Source organism: Phodopus roborovskii, unplaced genomic scaffold (genome assembly GCF_943737965.1).
Source record: "Phodopus roborovskii unplaced genomic scaffold, PHOROB, whole genome shotgun sequence".
NCBI classification, from domain to species: domain Eukaryota; kingdom Metazoa; phylum Chordata; class Mammalia; order Rodentia; family Cricetidae; genus Phodopus; species Phodopus roborovskii.
Genome location: NW_026125809.1, coordinates 444,972 through 469,681, shown reverse-complemented (window position 1 = coordinate 469,681; position 24,710 = coordinate 444,972). Strand labels below are relative to the sequence as shown.

Below are 24,710 nucleotides of genomic sequence, written 5' to 3'. Positions count from 1 at the left end.
TGCTGGCACATTATTAAGCATAATGACTAGGTTGAAAGGAGATGAAGGACTGTATTTCAGCAGAACTTTCCAATTGATGAATAGTAGGGGGTAAAAGCATGGAAGTGGAACAAATAACTGAATTCATAAAAAATATAGATACTCTCAAAAACACAAAGCAGTGATCATTCATTGCATTTATAAAGATGTAACAGGAAATCTCCTGTCAATGGTTGGACATTGAAGTGCAGATGACGTTTAAAAGTCAATATTTCTTTTTCCAAGACAGAAATGTACTTAAAAAGAAATGATGAACAGATAGATCCACAAGTCTAGGCTAGAGGCAGATAGGCACAGATCTACCAATAAATGCACAAGTCAATCACTTCTTAGAACATTTGACTTGCTAGTTCTGGAGAAATGACCACGTGAGACAGAGTCCACTGTGACAGATGTAAATAAAATTTACTTGGGTTTTGGAGGCAGGGTGGCCTGAGATAAAAATAGAATACATATAATTCTAACATTAAAGTTCTAAGATTGAGGCTTGTGGCATTGTATCTAATAAGTATATTAGTACAAATATTAAATAAGTACATAGCCCTATGACTTGATTATAATGGTAAAACTTGGGTGATCATCTCTAGATATTTAATTTGAAATACATTAACAGGGGTTAGATACCGTTTGACCAAGTTTTGACCTTACCTTAGGAAGGAACATGATATACATAGATTATTAATAATCATTACTTTGTAAGCACTGTGTAATTCATAGATAAATAATTGGCATATATTACTTGGTGGCTATTAGTCCTGTAGTGTTTATGCAGGCATAGACTATGACTCAGCTTGAAATGTCTACTCTACTGGACAGGCATGGAATCTGGGACATATTACAACAATTTAGATGCCACCAAGCAGAACTTAATTTTCTTCTGAATCGTGAGCTAGAAGGAGAAAGGGTGTAAGAGGAAGAATATGAAACACAAAAATTAAGAGTCAAAGCTCTGGAGTCCATTTTATCCCAAGCGGCAGGGTATGGGGGTAGTATCTGCTTTCATTTTACCCTGAGTGACCTTGAGCAAGTCACTTTAAACTCTCCGAGCTTTTGTTTTCTTATTTGTAATGGGAACATTGAATCCTTTTATTCTTGAGAGGATATGAGAATTAAATCAGAGGAAACAAACAAGCAAAAACACAACACATTTTACAAAACATCTAGTGTTGTGCTCATCTATCCTAAGGTTAAGGGCTCAGTGAATTTCACTTTCTGCTGCTCTGGTGTTTCCACTTCTCACTTTGTGCATATTCTCCGTCCTCCCTTTTGAGAAAGATCTCTGCTGCATCCCCAGTGTTTGACCACCTCTATCATCACAGCGTTGCATCCTCATAGTTGTGTTGTGATTCCTCCTCAACAGCCAGTGCTTAGTGCTTGACCTCTAGCAAATTTGTAGTTTAAGAAAGTAGGCAATGATAATATAAGTGTTTTACAAAGACTTGGGTAGCTCTCCCTCTAGTGGAAATTTTAGGAAATGCCCCTAATTACTACCCTATTCATTGAAGAGCAAGGGCTGATGATAAAAATGAATGGGATAAAGTTAGCTGACACAGTTAAAACAAACAAACAAACAAAATAAAAAAACAAAATTGTATTTAAAATGAATGTATTAAACATACACAATAAATTACTATGAAGCTAGAAGTTATAAATTGCAACAAGCTTCTCATCCAATGTCTGGAATTTGCAGTTTCTCATGGATCAATGAGGCATTTTACTTAATGGGGATTTTGAGACAGATTCCAAATTTTAGATAAAAATACAGAAATGACAATTATATGTGCACGTGTTTATCCATTTTCCCACTGTACCTGCAAAAGAGTTGTAATGTGTATGGCCATTGGAGTCTAATTTAACTCCATTCAGTGTGCTTTTTCCCTGGAAAACAATTGATGGTTGTTAGCATTGGCATCATATCCACTTACAAGGATTCATTCATTTCCCACAGGGCTTTGTTTCTAAGGCAGGTATGTATGGCAGTGAGAAACTTAATTATAAAGAGGCTATTGCTAATGTCACCTAGGGTGCTGCAGACTGCACTTGACATAATAAGCTGCATGAATGTCACAATAAGCATTCAGACAGTCTGCATACCCCATTTTGAATTTTCACATCAACATCCTCAATTACATACCTGTTTACCTGTTTTGCAGATTGGAATAAAAATGGAATTAAAGTGGCTTTCTTTGTTCCATTAAAATTGTGTTGGAAAGCTTAACCATTAAAGCATTTACTGCCAAGAAGATTAAATCAAGAGCAATAATTTGTGAGCCTTCCATACATCCGAATCAAGGTGGTAGCTCTGAGACACTAAGGAGACACCCTTTTATAATTTCAATGTATTTTTCTGTAATAAACTTCACCAACTGCAGAATTTCAACGTTTGGGGGAAAACAGTGTTTTCCTGCCTGTTGTGTGTCTGTTCACACTTGTAATGAATCAGAGAGACCTCATTATTGAATCACTTGTGAGGGAATCCAGTCTATATGGAAAACACTCTTTGCTGAAGCACTGTGGGGGTTCTGCTGACAGAACTGACACTGGAATTATGAATAGAATAGGTTGGGATGGCTCTGTGGGCTAGATGCTGGCTTGATGAGGCCAGGCTCACAGGCTAGCCTTCTCTGTGGACTACTCAGTTGCACCATGTCACCTACTCGGTTATGGCTTCCACCTTTGCCAGCTGCATCTCAGATGCATTCCTTTAGCTGTTTTCTAAATATGGATGGTGGTTCAACATGCAAATGGTTCTGGAGGTGTAATGTGTTATTACCATCCCTTTGTGGCAGCAATGTAACTTACATTTGTATCTCTTGGTGGCACTTGAAAATTCAGTCATGTGTGACATTTCACCCACCCATTTTTATGATACTCTGACTTGTCTCTGTGTTTCCTACTTAATCAAGACTTCAGTCCCTTAATAATAGCATTCCATCTGACTTTACAGGCCTCAAAGTTCACTCTATACTTTTTAGTTGCTTTCACTAGTACCCAATCAAAAAAAAATATAAATGTACTATATCGTATACCACCCATGCTTCTCCTGCAGGTGAACAGCTAAGAATAGAAATCCAATAAAAACAAATCAAACCACCTTGTTAGAATCCAGTAGTGATCTAATGATCTTTAGTTATAAAACTACAATACCTCAACTCATGGGAATAGATTTCTCCTAGTGTGTTTTATTGTGAAAATTATTTAATATCAGGTGCCTACCATCATACACTTTGTCTTTCTTTTGGGAAAACTCCATTAGGCCTCTTGAAATAAGGCATGGCAAAAACATGTATTGTGAATATTAAAAGTAGGGGAAAATTAAAAGAATGATATTTAGAAATTGTATTTTCCCCTAGTTACTAAATATCTGTTCTGGTTGTAGACTACATTATTTATAAATACTCTTTCCCTGATGCTTAAAACAAGGGGCTCTACATCTATTAACTCAAATGCATGTTCAACTCAGATGATATTCAACAAGAAATGAATTCTCAGTATGCCTTCAAGTTCTGTGAGATAAAGCTAATTCTAATGGCAGTTAAATGTCACAAGCTGATGGTGGGCATGGATGTTGTGACTCAAGAGCAAATATTTTTATTATCTTTAATAACAACCATGCCTCATAGTTTATAGACACAATTGGCCTGCTAAGGTTGGAAATGTACCTTGAGCTCACAATTATCTAGATTACATAACAACAGATAGGTTAGAGAAGGAATCTGGAGGAGTTTAGGAAGGAAATGTGAAAAATAAAACCACAGTTTTTTCCTATTAGGACAGTAATTACAGTTTGAGATAATTTTGATAAGTCAAATTTTTTAATCCCAAAACAATTACTGTTCTGCTACATCACATACTACTCGAGGAGCTCATAATAAAAGCCCATATGAACCAGAGCAGTGAAAACTGACATTAGAAAAAAATTAGAAGCCATACTTAGGTTGTAACTCAGTAGCAGAATACCTGGTTAACTTGAACAAGGCATGGGTTTGCTCTGCTAAATCACAAAAAAAAATTATGAAAAAGAAAAATAAAATTGGTTTTCATTTAAATAAAATTTAATTTAAATACATGGAATTTTTAGGCTACATACTCCTTTGACAATCTAATGAAATGTAGTATAAAATCTTCCCAGAAAAGTATGTCTTTGTGAATAGGCACATTATTTTGCCAACAATCTAAAGCCTATTAGAATACCTTTCCCTTGAGTGCCCTTGTCCCTAGTTCAATAACCCTTTATATAGAGAAAGTGAAACTTTGAAGTATGATAGTTATTACATTTGAGCATTCCATTTGGCTCTAAGCTTCCTGTCAACTGAGGTTAAAAGATTAAGCACCCTGGCTTACAAAGTTCTCAACATCTGAAAAAGAAAACAAACCAGCTTGCAGAATTATAAGCAAACATTATTTTAGAATGTAAATATTTACACATTTTATAATATGGGTTATAAAGGATAATCAGGTAATATAAAAGGACACAGGATCATTTGATGGAATTCTTGAAAAACAATAGGCATTCAGAAGTATAATATCTATGTTGGTTGTGTTGAATAGCATAGTAAATTATCTTTTGCATCTATTTCTAATGCTTCTGGAAAAGGATATTTTACTGTATCTCTATTTCTTGAATATTAAATTCATCCACCCAAAATTATTTGATTGAAACTGACATTAACATAATATATTCTCATGAGAACTTAGCACCTAAGCAACAAAGGAGGTCTAGGTGTATAAAGAGATAGCAGTCTATGTTTAAATATTTGATATTAATAGGTCATACCATGGAAAAATGACACACACATGGTAGCAATAATCACTTTAGGTGACTATTGTAAATTTATAAATATAGATAGTATAAGGTAGGAATATATAGAGTCTCTGATCAGAGATTGGCTTCCTACCATTTGTTATCTCTGTGTGTCCTTGGGGAAAATGTTCTTAACTGAATCTCAGTGTCCTCCTCCATAAAGTATCAATACAAGTGTTAATTTTAGAATTGGGCCTGGTTCAGGCATAAGTCTCTTAGAAATGCTTGTTTTATAAGATTCCTACCAAATGATCAATCAGAATTACCTGAAACTGGCATGTCAGTGTCAAGTTAGTAGTCCAGGTTCATATGATCTCACAGAGGAAAGATTTACTGACCTAAAGGAGAGATTCACTTAGCAGTGAGGATCTGGAGATCGTGGTGAGGCAGCCCTGAGACAACCACATAGAGAGCCTTGTGGAGGAGCTTATCTAGCAGATTTCTACCTAAACATTGCTCTGGAGGATAGGAAAATACTTTTATGTTTTGCAATAAACTCAGTTTTCTTTACTCTTTTTTTATATTGTGACTTATTTTATTAGCTATAATAGTAGACTTTAAATGGAATATAGTACGGAAAATTTAACCTTATCCAAAATATTTGATATATTTGTGTATACACACACACACACACACACACACACAGACACACACACACATAAAATACAAACTGTGAGAGGGAAAAGCTAAATGGCGTTTGCTAGATTTGCCTGTACTATTTGGAGCTTATATATTAGTCATGATTTAGGGTACACTAAAGCTCACAGAGTCACTAATCACTACACAAATACTTCATGAAATATTTTTTGTCTATTTTTTTTCTTTTTTAAACTTAAATTTGAAACAGGGTTGTTTTTCATGTCAATCCCAGTCCCCTCACCCTCCCATTCCCATATCACTCCCACCAAACCCCAGCCCATCCCCTTTCTGCTCCCCAGGAAGGGTGGGGCCTTCCAAGCGGAGTGTTCAAAGTGATGGGAAAATACTTAAGGACACAGACTCAGTTCAGCAGCATCTCTGCTTGCTAACATCTAAATAAAATGCTGGGGTCTTGAATAATGCCACTGATAGGATTGAATAAATACATCTTTATAAAGCTCTGACACAAAAAAGTCCCTGTGAGTGGGATTACATCTCTTGCTGCTATTATGAATGATGTTCCCTGTATCTCATGTCTTGTCTGTTTCCTTTCAGTGGATGGCTGTATTGACTGGTCAGTGGATCTCAAGACATACATGGCTTTGGCAGGCGAACCTGTCAGAGTGAAATGTGCCCTTTTCTACAGTTATATCCGTACCAACTATAGCATGGCCCAGAGTACTGGGCTTAGGCTCATGTGGTACAAAAACAAAGGTGATTTGGAAGAGCCTATTATCTTCTCAGAGGTCAGGATGAGCAAAGAGGAAGATTCCATATGGTTTCACTCCGCTGAGGCACAAGACAGTGGATTCTACACTTGTGTTTTAAGGTCAGTGTCTTTTGAAAATATTGGCCAACCACGTGCCTTGCAGTCTTTTGTTTGGGAATGTTATGTTGGAATGTTTCTTGGGATAACTCATGTTATATAGTAGCAGCTAAAGAACTTCAGCAAACAGTTTCAGTGATCTATTGGAACTACATACTCAATTCTTATCAGATTCTCACAACTCAGGACTCCTATTTACTGAATGTGTTTCTTTAATTTAGAATATTGTGTGACTCTTTCCTTTTCTAACTTCTCCCACCCCTTGCTCCAGCATCTTATAGATACAACTGCTTCATCGCAAAGGCAATTGACTCAATGATCTTGGTACCTGGCTATGAACCTGACCTCAAATATCATTTAGGCCAAAGGCTTCCTGCATATCTTGTTCTAAAGTAGCTTCAAATGCTGCCCAGAGACCTCACAGCAAATTAGCTGGTACTAGCCATACAATTTTCAAAATGAACTTCACTCTACTCTGACTAAATGTTCAGTATAAAACTCAATGAACACTTGGTTATCGTGAGGTTCTGAGTGCTAGATCCTGATGATTTATCAGATCTAATTCTTGCTAGAAAATTACAATGAGAAGTAAATTGTTTTTTGATCATCCCCACACCCAAACTTTGCGATCTATCTACCAAGGTAAATAGAGACTACATTGTATTAAAGTGGAGTGCTATAACTTACCTTTCAATTCTTCCATTTTGAGAATCACTGGTTTATTCATCAGGGATCTGCACTCTAGTATTTGATTTTAACTTCTTGAAAATATAAATGCTGCCTATTTTTGTCTCCTGTGTAAAGCTCTGTCACTTCTTCATCAAAGACACTCAGAGCTCCCTGGTGAGCTATCATTGTTCTAAAGGCCAACGGAACAAGGTAATGTACAAATAAAGAAAGCTCCTGAAGCCTTAGAATTACAGGTGTGCACATGTGCAAGGGAGTACTGAGGGGAAGAAATAAAGAGGTTAGTTGCTTTTGAAGGCAAGCAAAATTTCCATGGTCATGGCAAAAACAGCAATCATCATCACTACCTCCTTAGTGACAGGCAATGGATTCTACTTGTGCAGTTCTTGACAAAACTGAGAAATAGGTGTCATTCACTTGTAAAGACCGGCATTGTATTTTCCATGATGTGATGGGAGATGTCATTCTGTATATATGTTTCTCATACTGGATAATGAATAAAGCACTGTTGGCCAATAGGAAAGGAAGATAGAAGGGAATAGGAAACAAGGAGGAAATAGGAAGGAGTAAGGAGGAGTCAGGATGGAGAGCCTGGAGAGAACAGAACTGCCATTCCTCCACTCTCGGTAAGACCACATGGAAATACATAGAAATGGGTTGATAATTAAGACATAGCTAGCCGATAAGAAACTAGCACTTGGCCAACAGCATAATATCAAATACAGAGTCTCTGTGTATTATTTGGGGCTGGCGTGGCAGCAGGACAAGACTCGGTGGCGGGCGGAAAAACCGTACTTCTTACAATGATGTCACTACTCTTTGCCTGCTGAATCCTTATTAATCTTTACCACCACTAAAGTCTTCCAATGGAAAGTACATCATTGTCCTAATCAACTTGCTTTTTATTCTGTTTGTTTGTATAAATTTATAGTCTTTACAAATTTTTATTCCACTATACAAAGATTCTAGACTAAATTAGTTAACTAGTTATTGTTTACTGCCTCTATTATACACATGTCCTCAGTTTTGCTATCTCTTTTCCTCCCCTTCTCCTGTTCTAGAACCTTATTCTTAACAAAATAACAGCTTATTGAATGTATCTAATATATTTCCCAGGTCTTAACTACTGTTACTGTTTTTTTTTTTTTTTTTTTTTTTAGAAAAATGATGTTTATATATTAAAATTTCTCCTAATTTCTCTTATTTGTTAAAAAAATGGAAAGTTCACTGTTTTTTTTTTGGGGGGTAAGTGTATAATTTTCAGTGCTATATAATATTCTCTGAAGCCATATCTTAATAATTTTCCCTTTTTTGTATTTTTATTCAAATTTGAAACAAGATTGTTTCACATGTCAAACCCAGTTCTCACACCCCATCCTCCTCTATGCCTCCCAGCATCTACCATACCATCCCCTTTCTGCTCCTAAGGAAGGGCGAGGCCTTCCATGGCGAGTCTTCAAAGTCTGCCCTATCATAAGGAGCAGGATCCAGGACATCCCCTATGTGTCTAGGCTGAGTGAGTGTCCTTCTATGTGGAATGGGCCCTCAAAGTCTATTCCTATGCTAGGGAAAATACTGATCTACTACCAGAGGCTCCATAGATTGCCCAGGCCTCCCAACTAACATCTCATTCATGAAATCTGGGTCAGTCCTGTGCTGATTTCCCAGCTATCAGACTAGATTCCATGAGCTCCCCCTTGTTTGGGTCAGCAGTTTCTGTGGGTTTCTCCAGCCTGGCCTTGACTGCTTTCCTCATCACTCCTTCATGTCTGCAACTGGATTCCAAGAGTTGGCTCAGTGTTTAGCTGTGGGTGTCTTCTGCTTCCAACAGATACTAGATGAAGGCTCTAGGATAGCATATAAAGTAGGGATCAATATCATTACTGAAGAAGGACACTTAAGGTAGCCTCTCCACTATTGCTTGGATTGTTAGTTGGGGTCATCCTTGTAGATCTCTGGATAGTTCCCTAGTGCCAGATTTCACTTAAAACCTATAATGGCTCCCTCTATTATGGTATCCCCCCCTTTTTTTTGCACTTTCTGCCCATTCCTTGACTCAGTCTTCCAGCTCCACCATGCTCACCTTTACCTTCCTCTTACTCCTAACTCCCTCTCCCCTCTCTCCATGCTCCCAATTTGGTTGGGGTGTCTTGTCCCTTTCCTTTTCTCTAGGGGACCATGTATGTCTCACTTAGGGTCTTCCTTGTCTCCTAGCTTTTCTGGCCATACTGATTTCCAAAGTGACTGTACAAGTTTACACTCCCACCAACAGTGGAGAATTGTTCCCCTTTCTCCACATCCACTCCAGAATAAAGTGTCATTGGTGTTTTTGATTTTATCTATTCTGACAGGAGTAAGACTTGCTTTGATTTGAAGTTACCAATAGCTAAGGAAGCTGAGCCCTTTCTTAAGGGCCTCTCGGCCATTTTAGATTCCTCTATTGAGAATTCTCTATTTAGTTCTGTACTCTGCTTTGTAATTAGATTATTTAGTGTTTTGGTTACTAGATTCTTGAGTTCTTTGTATATTTTGGAAATCAGCCCTCTGTCAGATGTGGGGTTGTTAAAGATCTTTTCCCATTCTGTGGTCTGTCCTGTTGTCTTGTTGACTATGTCCTTTGCCTTACAGAAGCTTTTCAATTTCAGGAGGTCCCATTTATTAATTGTTGATCTCATTGTCTTTGCTACTAGTCTTCTGTTCAGGAACCATTCTCCTGAACCTATTTGTTCAAGGGTACCTTCCACTTTCTCTTCTAAGACGGTCAGTGTGGCTGGGTTTATGTTGAGATCTTTGATCCATTTGGACTTACGTTTTGTGCATGGCCATAAATATGGCTCTATCTGCAGTCTTCTATAAGTCAGCATCCAGTTACACAAGAACCATTTGTTGAAGATGCTTTCTTTTTTCCATTGTATAATTTTAGTTTTTCTTTTTTTTCTTTTTTTTTTTTTTTTTTTTTTTGTCAAAAATCAGGTGTTAATTGGTATGTGGGTTAATGTTTAAAATTGGATTTCATTGGCCTTCCTGTCTATGTTTGTGCCAACATCAAGCTTTTTCAGGACTATAGCTCTATAATAGAGCTTGAAGTCAGGGATGGCGATGCCTCCCAAAGTTCCTTTATTGTTCAGGCTTGTTTTGGCTTATCTGGGCCTTTTATTTTTCAATATAAAGTTGAGTATTCTCCTTTCTAGTTCAGTGAAGAACTGTGCTGGTATTTTGATGGGGATTGCATTGAATCTGTAGATTGTTTTTAGCAAGATTGCCATTTTTACTATGTTGATTCTACCTATCAAAGAGCATGGGAGATCTTTCCATTTTCTGGTATCTTTTTTAATTTCTTTTTTAAATATACAAAGTTCTTGCTATATAGGTTTCACTTGTTGGTTCACATTACCCCCAAGATATTTTATGTTGTTTGTGGCTATTGAAAAGGGTGATGTTTCTCTGATTTCTTTCTGAGCCCCTTTATCATCTTTATATAGTAGGGCCATTGATTTTTTTTTAGTTATTCTTGTATAATGCCAGTTTGCTGAAGGTGTTTATCAGCTGTAGGGGTCACTTATGTAAACTATCATATCATCTACAAATGTTGAAAGTTTGACTTCTTCTTTTGCAACTTGTATCCCCTTGCTCTCCTTTTGTTTTCTCATTGCTTTAGCTAGAACTCCAAGAACAATATTGAAGACATATGGAGAGACAGGACAGCCTTGTCCTGTTCCTCATTTTAGAGAAATCACATTGAGTTTCTCTCCATTTAGTTTGATGTTGGCTGTTGGTTTGTTGTATGTTTCTCTTATTATGTTTAGGTATGTTCCTGTTATCCATGATATCTCCAATACCTTAATCATGAAGGGGTGTTTGATTTTGTCAAAGGTTTTTTCAGCACCTAGTGAGATGATTATGGCTTTTTTCTTTTTCATTTTGTTTATATTGTAGATTACATTGATGGATTTTCATATGTTGAACCATCCCTGCAACAACCGGAATGAAGCCTACTTGGTCATACTGGGTATTTTCTCTGATGTATTCTTGAATTCAATTTGCCAGTATTTATAGAGTATTTTTGCATCAGTGTGAATCAGTGTTCATGAGGAATATTGGTCTATAGTTCTCTTTCTTGGTTGTGTCTTTGTGTGTCTTGGGTGCTAAAGTAATTGTAGCCTCGTAAAAAGAGTTTGGCAATGACCCTTCTGCTTCTATTGTGTGGAATATTTTGAGGAGTATTGGTATTAGCTGTTTTTTGAATTCTGCACTGAAGCCATCTTGCTCTGGGCTTTTTTTGTTGGAAGACTTTTGATGACTGCTTCTATTTCATTAGGGGTTAGAGGTCTATTTAAATTGTTGTATTTGTTCTTGGTTTAATTTTGTAAGTGATGTCTATCCAGAAAATTTTCCATTTCCTTTAAATTTTTGAATTTTGTGGAGTACAGGTTTTCAAAGTATGACTTGAAGATTCTCTGAATTTTCTCAGTGTCCATTGTTATATTTATGTTTTTATTTCTGATCTTGTTAATTGGAATGTTCTCTCTCTATATTTTGGTTAGTTTGCATAGAGGCCTGTCTATCCTGTTCATTTTCTCAAAGAACCAACTCTTTGTTACATTGTTTGTTTGTATTGTTTTCCTAGTTTATACTTTATTGATTTCAGCCCTCAAATTGATTATTTCCTGGCATGTACTCCTCCAGGGTCAGTTTACTTCTTTTTGTTCTAAGGCTTTCAGTTGTGCTGTTAGTTCTCCCATGTGACTATCCCCTGTTTTCTTCATCTGGTCCCTTAGTGCAATGAACATTCCTTTCTTCTTTCAAGGTGTGCCATAAGTTCGGGTATGTTGTGTCTTCATTCTCACTGGATTCTAGGAAGTCTTTAATTTCTTTCTTTATTTCTTCCATGACCCAAGAATGGTGCAATTGCACATTGTTAAATTTCCATGAGTTTGTATGGTTTCTGCAATTTGTGTTGTGGCCTGATAAGGGGATTTTTTTTTTCAATTTTTTTACCATGTGGCACCAAGAAGAAGGTATATTCTTTTGTGTTTGGATGTAATGTTCTATTATTGTCTGTTAAAACCAATTGTGTCATAAATTCTGTTATTTCCTTTGTTTGTTAAGTTTCTCTCTGGTAGACCCTTTCAGTGTTGAGAGTGGGGTGTTGAAATCTCCCATTAATTTTGTGAGGTTTTATGTGTGATTTGAGTTTTAGTAATGTATCTTTTACAGACATGGTTGTCTTTGTATTTGGGGCACAGATGTTCAGAATTGAGACTTCATCATGGTGGAATTCTCCTGTGATGAATATGAAATTACATTTCACATCTCTTCTGATTGATTTTAGTATAAAGTCTAATTTGTTAGATATTAGGATTGCTACATCCACTTGTTTCTTGTGTCCATTTGATTGGAAAATCTTTTCCCAACTTATCTCTGAGGTGAAGCCTGTCTTTGAAGTTGAAGTGTATTTCTTGAATGAAGGAGAAGGATGGATTTTGTGTTGTATTCATTCTGTTAGTCTGTGTCTTTTTATAGGCGAGTCAAGACCATTAATATTGAGGAATATTAATGACCATTGATTGTTAATTCAGTTTGCTTTGGATTTGTTGTCGTTGTTGGTATTGCGTGTTGATTTAACCTGCTTTTTCTTTTGTATTTTCATAAAGTGGGATTATCTATTGCCTATGTTGTTGTGAGTGAGTGTAGTTAACTTCCATAGGTTGGAGTTTTACTTCCAGTAATTTCTGTAGAGCTGGATTAGTGGATGTGTATTGTTTAGACCTAGTTTAGTCAGGGAATATCTTGTTTTCTCCATCTATAGTGATTGAAAGCTTTGCTGAGTCTGGGCTGGCATCTGTGGTCTCTTAGTGTTGGTAGAATATCTATCCAGGACATTCTGGCTCTCAGAGTTTCCAGGGAGAAGTTAGCTGTGATTCTTATAGGTTTGCCTTTATATGTTACTTGATCTTTTTGTCTTTGCTGCTCTTAATACTTTTTTATTCTGTATGTTTGGTGTTTTGATTATTATGTGGCAAGAGCACATTTTTGGGGTCCACTCTATTTGGTGTTCTGTAAGCTTCTTATACTTTCATTGGCAAGACTTTCTTTAGGTTGGGAAAGTTTTCTTCTATGATTTTGCATTTTCTGCAACTTTGAGTTGTGTTTCTTAACCTTCTCATGCATCTGTTATTCTTAGATTTGGCCTTTTTTTTTTTACAGTGTCCCATATTTCCTGGATATTTTGTGTTAGGGATTTGTTGGACTTCATATTTTCTTTTGTTGATGAATCTGTTTGTCCTATTATATCTTCAATGCCTGAGATTCTTTCTTCCATCTCTTATACTCTGTTGGCTATGCTTGCATCTGTAGTTCTTGATCTATTTCCATCATTCCCTAAGTTTGTGTTTTCTTTATTGTCTCTATTTCAGTGTTGAGGTTATGAACTGTTTGAATTTTTTCCTTCATCTGTTTGACTTTTTTTTTTCTTGGCTTTTCTTGTTTTCTTTAAAAGATTTATTGATTTCTTGCAATTTTGGGTTTGTTTTTCTTCCATTCCTTTAAAGGATTTTTTTCATTTCCTCTTTTAGGGTCTTTATCATCTTCATGTATTTGTTTGTAAGATCATTCTCTTGTGCTTCATCTTTGTAAGGATATTCAGATCCTGCTGGTATTGAGTCTCTAGACTCTGGGGGCATCATATTGATCTTCTTGTTGTTGGCTGTTTTCTTATACTGTCATCTACCCATCCCTTCTTCCAGTGTGTACTGGTGGGGTCTCACCCTCTTCTGGTATGTTCAGAACCAAGGTTATCTTCCTTTCAGTGGGTGCAAGCAGGACCAATATTTGGATGGCTCTCCTCTTCCAGTGGGTGTTGGTGGGACTAGAGTGTTGGCAGACTCTGTATGAGTTGGTCTACTGAGACAGGTTACTCTGTGTACAGCCCCCAGTCCTCAGGAGGCTCTTAGCAGGTCTCTGGAAGGCAGGCGGGATATAGGTCCAATTTTATCTCCTACCCTGGTTGAAGGTGGAATCAGGATGCTGACAGACTCTTGAAAGGACAGTCCAAGCGGATGGGCTCCCCTACACTCTTAATCATTTTCTTATTGAAGAAAATATACTCTGAAGGCATTTATCCCAATGGAGGAGCTATAATAATTAAAATGTATTTTTTTTTAAAATAAATGTTCAGATAAAATTTCAATTGACAGAATGATGCAAATGCAGTATGGGTATTTATGTTTCCTACACTGTGCTATATTTATTATAATTAATTAGATAGTGAAGAAACAATGTAACACTGGCATATCACTATGAACTAAAAATGCTACCCCGTATTTTCTCAAACTTTTACACTTCTATTCTACTTCTTCTTCTTCTTCTTCTTCTTCTTCTTCTTCTTCTTCTTCTTCTTCTTCTTCTTCTTCTTCTTCTTCTTCTCCTCCTCCTTCTTCTTCCTCTTCTTCGGAGTTGTTTTTATTTAAATTAGAAACTATCTGATTTTACATATCAATTCCAGTTCCCTCTTCCTCCTATGCTGGACAGTGACCCCCCCCATTCTAACCCCTATCTACTCCCCAGGGAAAGTGAGCCCTTCCATGGGGGATCATCAAAGTCTGTCATATCACTTAGGGGAGCGCCTAAGTGCTCCCCAGTGTGTTTAGGCTGAAGCTCTTTTTGCTTGTTTGTTTGTTTTCTGTTTCAGGATATTATTTAGACATTAGACATTGAATTCTCTTTAGTCAACATGTTTTTCTCTCTTTTCTGTTTATTTGGTGTTTTGAGACAGTCTCAATATGTAGCTCTGGCTGTCCTGGAACTTACTACTTACACCAGGCTGGCTTAGAACTCACAGAGATCAGTCTGCCTCCACCCACTGAGTGCTGGTGTTAAAGACATGTGCCACGATACCTGACTTGGTAGACATGTCTTTTGAAGTTTTGAAATTTGGGGTTTTTTTTTTTTCTTTTTTTCCTTTTTTTTTTTTAGTTTTTTTTTTTTTTTTTTGATAAGTTTTAAAACTTAAGATAAACTGTTTACATATAGTTTAGAATGTCCCTCAACTGAGATTTTTATTTCAAGTATTTTCCCATAGTAATTTTTGGAAAGGAAGACCACAGAAAAAAATGCCATCTTCATCATGTTATATCAAGGTTACAAATGATCAATATGACATAACTTTTGATGTTGACTTTGGCCACCTGATTCAAGGTAGCACCATTATTTGTTTTGTGCTCTCTTTATCTTTCTTTCTCTTTCTGTGCTCCTCTCTCTCTCTCTCTCTCTCTCTCTCTCTCTCTCTCTCTCTCATCAATTCTTCCCCTGACTCAATCTTCCTAGTCCTATGTGCTTTCCTCTCCTCCCCTTCTCCTTCTCCTAGCTCCCTCTCCACTCACTGCCCCCCCACTCCCAATATGCTGAGGAGATCTTGTCCCTTTCCCCTCCAGGGAGGGACCTTATATGAATCTCTTAGAATCCTCCTTGAATCCTAGTTTCTCTGGCAGTATAAATTATAGGCTGGTGACCCATTGTTCTATGTCTAAAATCCATATATGAGTGAGTACATACCATGTTTCTCTTTGTGTGACTGGTTACCTCATTCAGGATGGTTTCTTCAAGTTCCATTCATTTGCCTGGGAATTTCAAGATTCCATTTTTTTTTCCACAGAGTAGTGTTCCATTGTATAAATGTGCCACATATCTTTATCCATTCTTCAGTTGAGGGGCATCTAGGTTGCTTCCAGGTTTTTGCTATTACACATAATGCTGCTATGACCATAGTTGAACACATGTCATTGTTGCATGAATGTGGATCATTTGGGAATATGCCTAAGAGGGGGATTGCTGAGTCCTGTAGTAGACTGATTCCAATTTTCCTGAGGAACCACCATACTGATCTCCAAAATGGCTGTACAAGTTTGCACTCCCACCAGCAGTGGAGGAGTGTTCCCCTTTCTCCACATCCTCTCCAGCATAAGTTGTCATTCGTGTTTCTAATTTTAGCCATTCTGGCAGGAGGAAGACTGTATCTCAAAGTAGTTTTGATTTGCAATTCCCTGATAGCTAAGGATGTTGAACACTTTCTTAAGTGTCTTTCAGCCTTTTTGATTTCCTCTATTGAGAATTCTTTCTTCAGTTCTGTATCCCATTTTTAATAGGGTTATTTGGTGTTTTGGTGACTAGTTTCTTGAGTTCTTTGTATATTTTAGAGATCAGCCCTCTGTCAAATGTAGGATTGATTAATATCTTTTCCGAGTCTCTTGGCTGCCATTTGATCTTGTCAACTGTGTCCTTTGACTTGCAGAAGCTTCTCAGTTTGAAGAGGTCCCATTTATTTATTGTTGATCTCAGTGTCTGAGCTACTGAGTTATGTTCAGGAAGCAGTCTCCTGTATGTCCCACTTTCTCCTCTAACAGGTTCAGTGTGGCTGGATATATGTTCATGTCTTTGATCCATTTGGACTTGAGTTTTGTGTATGTCTATAGTCATGGGTCTATCTGAAGTCTTCTACACACCGTCATCGAGTTGCACCAGCACCATTTGTTGAAAATGTTTTCCACATTCCATTGTATATTTTTAGCTGCTTTTGTCAGAAATCAGATGTTCGTAGGCGTGTGTGTTAATACCAGGATTTTTGATTCCATTCCATTGGTCTACCTGTCTATTTTTGTGCCAATACTAGGACTGTAGCTCTGTAGTAGAGCTTGAAGTCAAGAATTGTGATACCTCCTCAAGTTTCTTTATTGTACAGAGTTGTTTTGGCTATCCTGGGTCTTTTTTTAATACCATATAAAGTTGGTTATTATCCTTTCAAGGTCAGTGAAGAAATTGCTGAGATATTAATGGGGATTGCATTGAATCTGTAGATTGCTTTTGGCAAGATTGCCATTTTTACTATGTTAATCCTATCTATCCAAGAGCATGGGCGATCTTTCCATTTTCTGGTATTTTCTTTAATTTCCTTCTTTGAAGACACAAAGTTTTTGCTATATAGGTCTTTCATTTGTTTGGTAAACACTACCCCAAGATACTTTATGTTGTTTGTGGCTATTGTAAAGGGTGATAGTTCTTTTATTTCTTTCTCAGCCCCTTTGTCATCTGTATATAGTAGGGTTACTGGTGTTTTTGAGTTTATCTTGTATCCTGCTAGTTTGCTGAAGGTGTTTATCAGCTGTAGGAGTTCCCTGGTAGAATTTTTTGGGTTGCTTGTATAAACTATATTGTCATCTGCAAATAGTGAAAGTTTTACTTCTTCCTTTCCAATTTGTATTCCCTTGATCTCCTTTTGTTTTCTTATTGCTTTAGCTAGAACTTCAAGTACAATCCTGAAGAGATACAGAGAGAGAGGGCACCCTTGCCTTGTTCCTGATTTTAGAGGAATCGCCTTCTCTCCATTCAGATTGATATTGGCTGTTGGTTTAATGTGTATTGCTTTTATTATGTTTAGGTATGTTCCTGATATCCCTGATCTCTCCAAGACCTTTATCATGAAAGGATGTTGAATTTTGTCAAAGGCTTTTTAAGTATCTAATGAGATGATCATGTTTCAGTTTGTTTATATGGTAGATTACATTGATATATTTTCATATGTTGAACCATCCCTGCAAACTAGGAATGAAGCCTACGAGGTCATGGTGGATGATTTCACTGATGTGTTCTTGGATTCCTTCTGCCAGTATTTTATTGAGTATTTTTGTATCAATGTTCATGAGGGATATCGGTCTGTAGTTCTCTTTCTTAGTGTGACTTCGGTGCCAAGGTAATTGTGGCCTAGTAAAAAGAGTTTGTTAATGAACCTTCTGCTTCTATTGTGTGGAACAATTTGAGGAGTATTGGTATTAGCTCTTCCTTGTGTTTCTGGTATCCCATAGGAGATTTATATCTCCTGTCTAATTTTTCTATGCAGTCTATTGGTTTTTTTCTTGTTGTTGTTGTCTGTTTTGTTTTGTTTTTGTTTGTCTGCATGGACCCAAGGATATTTATGTTGCACAATACAATTCTAATTTTTTTCTTCGTGTAAATACCTAACTTTGGAATTGGAAACTGTCTCAGGTGGCTCATGTGTTCTTTTGATATAAGCCCATTGTAGCTAGGTAGTTTTTCTTTCTATCATCATTTCCTTACATTATTTAAATATGTTCCAGACTTATGTATATACTGCCCTAGACTGAGAATTGCCCATTTTCCTAAAACTCAAATACTTTTTAGCAGAGAATATACTAGACTAGAAGGAAAACTAAGCTGATGCTGCTTCTACCACCTAAAAATGTGTTAGCCTTTAAACTAAGCCAAGTACTTTTGTTTTGATTTTGCTGTATTTGATATTAAATATATTGGGTCCTCCATTTTCTAGGCAAGTGATTTATCACTGAAACACATACTTTGCCTATGCATTGTGCTATTTCATGCATAATTCTCTAGATGCTGAAGAATCACTCTAGAGGTCCTTGAGTTTCTCAGTGTTCCTATATCTTTCTCACAGTGGTCCCCCCTTTCCATTTTACATCAGGTTGGATGTATTAATAACTTTTGCAGATACTGTCTGAGTTGATGATTCTCATCTTGCAGGTAGATCAGTAGCAAAGATGTAGACTTAAACATAACTGATAACTATTTTATTTGTGCCTCGGGCTTTAGGGAACAAAGGTACAGGAGAAGTATCCTTCATATATCCCTTGGTAAGGCACACCAAACTTTTAGAACCATCATTCTGCAGAAAGTAATCACCCAGTCTTATCAATTCAGAACATTAGGAATTTATATTCTAGGACAAGTTGTAAACACACACACACACACACACACACACACACACACACCATAGTAAAATACATCAGTTTATATGATAATGTAAAATGTAATAAAAATAAGTTAAAATTATAGTATATGGCATTGTCATAGTGGGTGAAAAATAATAAACTTGTTTTCCTGATCTAGTAGTAACCACTCACTTCAAATATGTTCCACATGAGGAAATCAGTCTATATAGATAAATATGGTTGTGGTAACAAAAATATTCTTAAATTGACAATGTAAATATTCATCAAAAATTCCAAATTTGTTGTCATCTTAAGGTAATCAGTAATGATTTATTGATGCTTTATTGACCTCATTACAAATCATTATGCAGGCTTAGTTGTAATTAAAAATCAAGATATGGAATATTAAGTAATGTCCTCTACTCACTTGAAACATAGAAAATTATTGAATATGACCTTTCAGTAACTAGTTGCTCATTTTTACATTTTCATTGTTTAATCTCAAAATATAGATAAACCGGTAACAAATCAATAGTAGAAAACTGAAGCGTATTTTGGCAGGCAGTGTTAATCCAAAAATTCATTCCCAATCTCCCCATTCTTGTCCTTTCAATTAAGGTGTTTAATGCTGTAAAAAAGATGAAATCTATATTATTTTACCAAATCCACCATATCACTCTCACAAATTGTGCATAAGAGGTGAGTTAACCTGTAGAACAAGATGTAGTTCAATATTTCCAGAGTGAATTTGTGCATATTGAAAATAATGAGTGATTATAAATGAATATCTATAGAAATCTTCAAATTTAAGGATAGCTGTAACTGAATATAGAGAATCAGTTGGAAACAGAAATACATCCTAATCTTATTGTATAATAAATATACAGAATAAGGAAGGAATCCATTTGTTATATAGGACTATAATTCATGTATTTTGTTCTTTAATAATCAATGTAATAGAGTCTCAGAACCTTAATGTTTCACAGATTCTTTCCAGATGATCTCTTAGTCAGCCCAGAACCATGATATTTGTCTTGATTATATAGAAGTGATCTATCAAGTCATATTTGAGTGGTTATTATGCTAGCAAGTCACACCATCAGAAAAGTTTAAGAGAGTATAACTATTTGAAATACAAGATATAACATGATGTTAACTCTTGAATATCAGTAATCAGTACAAGACAATTCAGCATATTGTCTTTTTTTATTTCTGAGTATGTTTGAAATAGTCCACAATGTAGAAGAAGAAATAAATATAAGTATACAACAAATTTGCCTGATTTTTGCTCTTAAATTATACTGATCTTTAAAATGCTACATAATATATGAGTACATTTTTATATTTCAACCAAAAATATAGTATTCATATTATGCAACAATAAAGATATGTTTCATAAGAAATGATTGTTGTAGTCAATCTCAGACACTATGAAATAGTTTTTATCACCTTCTACCCTCATTCCTTCCTCTCTACCATGGTTACCAAGAGATTTTCAAGGACATTGAACATTTCTCATAATCCAATTCCAACCTAACTATTGATCCTTGAAAAGTTAAGTGTCAACAAGTCAGTTGCCTGAGTAGCAATTTCCAGGAGAGCAGATAGTTTCTTGCTGGAAAAATGAAAGCCTGAATCTTATAGAATTAATTGACCCCCAGAAAGGTTCAAGATTGTACAGCAGGGTCTTGAGACAGTGGCAATATCTTATTTAGTCTGTGTAGAATGAAATGAAATGCAATTAGCTATTTCTGTCCTATTTTCTGTTACAAGGATCTGTGGCTTTATATTTTTGATACTAATTATGTTTAGAAGATTACATTTCTGATGGATAAAGTTGTTTTTCAACATTCAAAATTTGATGTGTTTGTTTATAAAAGTATATGTAACTTAAAATATCAACTACATTGTTTTTGTAATTGTACTTTGTTTCCCCCCATTAGCAACAAACTAGATATGCGGCAGCTTAGGAAATAGTACCAGATTATTATACATTAGCTGTATTACTTAGAAATATTACCACTGTATTGTATAAAACTAATAAAATTCCACTGTGTTTGGTTTGTTTATTAGACAGAAGCATGTGTTTATCTTTTAGTGTGTCAGCAGGACGCTTGTTTTTATAAAATGTAATGGATTATATTTTATAACTATGAATGAAAATTGATTGCAAGTAACCATTGGTAAGCTAATTTTGGTTCATGTATGCCCTTTTTTAGTTTCATGCCTTGTGTCATAATACAATCCTTAGAGGTTTTCTGTTCTATAGTTTTTTTTTTTTTTGTAAGAATTAGATTTTAAACATCTCTGTGCACTGAAAACTGAAAATCGTCTTAGGAACAAGAAAGTAATATAATAAGTGTGGCAGACCACCTGAAATATAAAGCATTTAATGTTGTAACAAACTTTTTCATTATCTCATTTCATGAGTAATATTCTTTATACCATACCCTACTTTTCTATATCCCATTTCCAATAATCTATTGATGCAACCCAGACACTAAGTAGCTATCTCACAATATTGCACTGTCTCTTTCTCTTTTCCCACACAGAGTATTTAAATATAGCAATCAATTGCTATACTCATTTCCATTCATATCATCTTGATTCTCTTCCCCCTTTCTCACTTCTTATTTGCTTGTGAAAATTACAGCCCCGTTTAAGTCTACATATTCCCTATGCTTTGCCACTTTTCTTGTTGCTGATCTTTGTTATGAGCAGTTTTTCGCCAGCCTGGTCCCAGAGCCGCGCCAGTCCCAAATATCACACAGAAATGCTGTATTAGATACAATTCTGTTGGCCTGTTACTAGAATTTCTTATTTGCTAGCTCTGTCTTAAATATTAAACTCTTTCTATTAATCTAATCCACATGGTCTTATCTTACCATAGAGAGGGACTAGAATTTTGCTCTCCCCATCCTACATCTTGTATCTCCTTCTCCCTTTCTTCTTCCTCTCTCTTCCAAGTCTCCGAGTCCCACCTATCTTACTTTCCTATTGGCCAACAGTACTTTATTCATTAACCAATACCAAAACATATTTACAGAATGACATCTCCCATCAGATCTTAGATGAAGGGAAGCATGATAACATGATAACATTTACTGGTTTTAATTAATTGAATTATCATGGATTTCAAATGGATCCTTAATGCTTTCTTAGTGGTCTTAGTATGTATTCTTAGCATTCTTCCATCTGCTCAAATGACTAGTTTACATTTTCCTGCCTGCCTCTTATCATATTCCATCCTCCTTAGTGTTTCCCATTTCACTGAAGACAATGAAGCTGTTAAAAAGAACTTCAACATTATCTGCTGGTTTACTGGCACCTGTATCTACTTAATCTCCTTATACTCTATTACCATAGATAGATTACTAAGGCTATTTACTTCATTTGTCCTTTAGATCTTCCCCTTGATTGCCTATGCAAATATATCATCTGACAAGTTTTCTTACATTTTCCTGTATCATGGGATTTTATACACAAACACACACACTCTCTCACATACACATCCACATTTGATATGGGCTGTCACTCTGTATGCTGCGAATATGTATTGCTCTTATTGGTTGATAAATAAAGCTGTTTTGGCAAATGTCAAGGCAGAATAGATCCAGGTGGGAAAACCAAACAGAGATATGGAGAGAAAGAAGGAATCAGAGAGACACCATAGAGCCACAAGAGAAACAAGGTGTGAGGTAACAAGCCACGAGCTTCATAGTAAAATATAAAATAATAAAATAGATTAATTTAATTTTGAGAGCTAGTCAATAATACTCCTGAGTCACTAGTCAAACAATCATAATTAATATGAAGCCTCTGAGTGTGTATTCAGGAACTGGCAGGTGGGAGAAAAACCTCAATTCTAGATACCAAATGCAATTGTCACCTTCCTATTACATCTTCTCACTCTTCCTTATGTTCTTGTCTTAGCACTTCTTATCTTTCCTAACATATTAATTTTAGATTGGTTAGTATTTCTATGTTTTCTGACTTTTAAAAAGAGGTCATGGAATCTGAGTATTTTCCATTTTTTAAGGTTCTTGATAGGCTTACATTCCCCAAACAACACGTATTAATGTTTACAAGTACCTTCATTTTTCAAACTCTGAGTGGGTTCTAACACCAACATTAACCTTACCAGGGATGCTGTAATCCTTAGAGCAGCTACAGAAGATTTCACAGGAATTAAAGTGGAGCAGAAAGATGAACATTCTCATGGCAGATTAGGAAAAAAATCCTCTTGAACACTTAGTGATACAATCAAATGTTGCCTCAGTATGTGTATTCAGGAATCATAATCTGTTTGTTTGTCCTTTGGTCAATATACACATCCTTCCTGCTAAGCACAGTATATTAAAACAGTATTTTGCAAGGAAATTTCTGATGCTATAGATCTGTGTTTCTTCTCAAACTTCCTTTCCAACAGTGCAGAAAACTGAAAATGTCATAGTAAGTCTAGTCTTAGACATGGGGAGTAATTTCCACAAGTGTATACTCTAAAACCAAGGGGGAAAATTAGCGAATTTCTGAGAAAGGTATGGGCTGGCTAGCACTACATATAGTTCTAACACTGCAATGCTGTTTAATTTTTTGCTACTAGCATTGCTACCTTGAGTCTATAGCTGAGTTTCTGTAGCTAAGTTGGTTAGGTTCATATCCTGGAATAATTACTTATAATCTTTGTGGCCATGGATAGTTTCTGGTTCATGTATAGTTTAGCTTCAAAACTATGAACTGTAGATTATGAATCCAATATTATCCCAGGGACTTACAGACACTAATGGCTACATCCTGCTTTCCTAAGATGAAAAATAAAAACTTGTTTACTTACTCAACACACATCTTCAACATTCCTGTTAGGTATTGGTTATTTGCATTTCATGAAATTGATGTAAGCGCCACCTCTCATGGAGCTTACATTAGAGATTATGGGAAACATACAAATTATAAGAAATACCCACCCCCAAAATGTAATGCGTAATGTTGATGGTGAGTCTAAAAAGGTCATGCTACAGAAGTATCTTGGAGACTGCTTTCATTTAGGTGGCCAAGGCAACATCTCAGAGAAAGTAATGCTTAAGATGAGATCTGAAGGAATGCAAGGAATAAGTCTTTTGATATACTTGGGAGGAAAATGTTACCATCAACAACTACAAATAGAAAGGTCATGGAATGGAAACAGGCTTCTTTTAGTTTGTTTGTTTGTTTGTTTGTGTGCTTGCTTTTTTTTTTTTTTTTTTTTTTTTTTTTTTTTTTTTTGGAAACTGGCTGGCTTCTTATATTACAGAAAGCTACAAAGAAATCTGTTCACACACTGATTGCTGTGATCTCTGGGGAATAAACCAGGTGCAGCTAGTGAGCAGCCATCCTTTTGAGGTAGGAAGATAGTGAGAAGGTACTGATGTCATGGTAGTGAGCATACTGAATGAAAATAATATAGTATGTAAAGAACACAGCTTGTAGTATAGAGCATGTGCACGGTAGAGGAATAGATGTAAGGTGAAAGGAAGATTGACAGCCTCAGGAAAAATAATACCAGACTCAGTGCCTAGTAGAGTTTTGTCAAAAGCCTCAGAAATGAAAATTGTAAAGCACCAAAGAAAGAAATTGTTGAATATACTAAAAGATAGGTATATGATAGATGATACTGGATAAGCAGAATAAATACTATAAAAATTTCACATTACTAAAAGTTCTATATGAATTCAATACAGTTTCCGTCAACATTTCAGTGACATTCCAAACGAGAATATTTAAAATAATCCAAAACTCATACAGAAATACAGAATACCCAAAACAGAAGTCCCGCTAATCAAGAAGATCAATGCTATAGGCATCATTTAATCTAACTTCAAACTATACTCAAACTCATACAAACAAAACCAGCATTGTACTGGCACAAAACAAACATAGATGAAACACATAAAATAGAATGTCCAAAAATAAGACTAAACAGACACAATCATCTGAA

The 24,710-nt window shown here is 35.9% G+C and overlaps 1 protein-coding gene across 1 annotated transcript in view; it reads left to right on the top strand.

Annotated features, from left to right (window-relative positions):
• Nucleotides 1-6,038: 6,038 nt before the first annotated feature.
• Nucleotides 6,039-24,710, top strand: part of LOC127217724 (X-linked interleukin-1 receptor accessory protein-like 2) — a 453,152-nt gene continuing 434,480 nt past the window's right edge. The window contains exon 1 of the mRNA XM_051178729.1: nt 6,039-6,311. Within this exon, the coding sequence (XP_051034686.1) occupies nt 6,079-6,311 (233 nt within the window). The 5' untranslated portion in view covers nt 6,039-6,078. The remainder of the gene's footprint in view (nt 6,312-24,710) is intronic.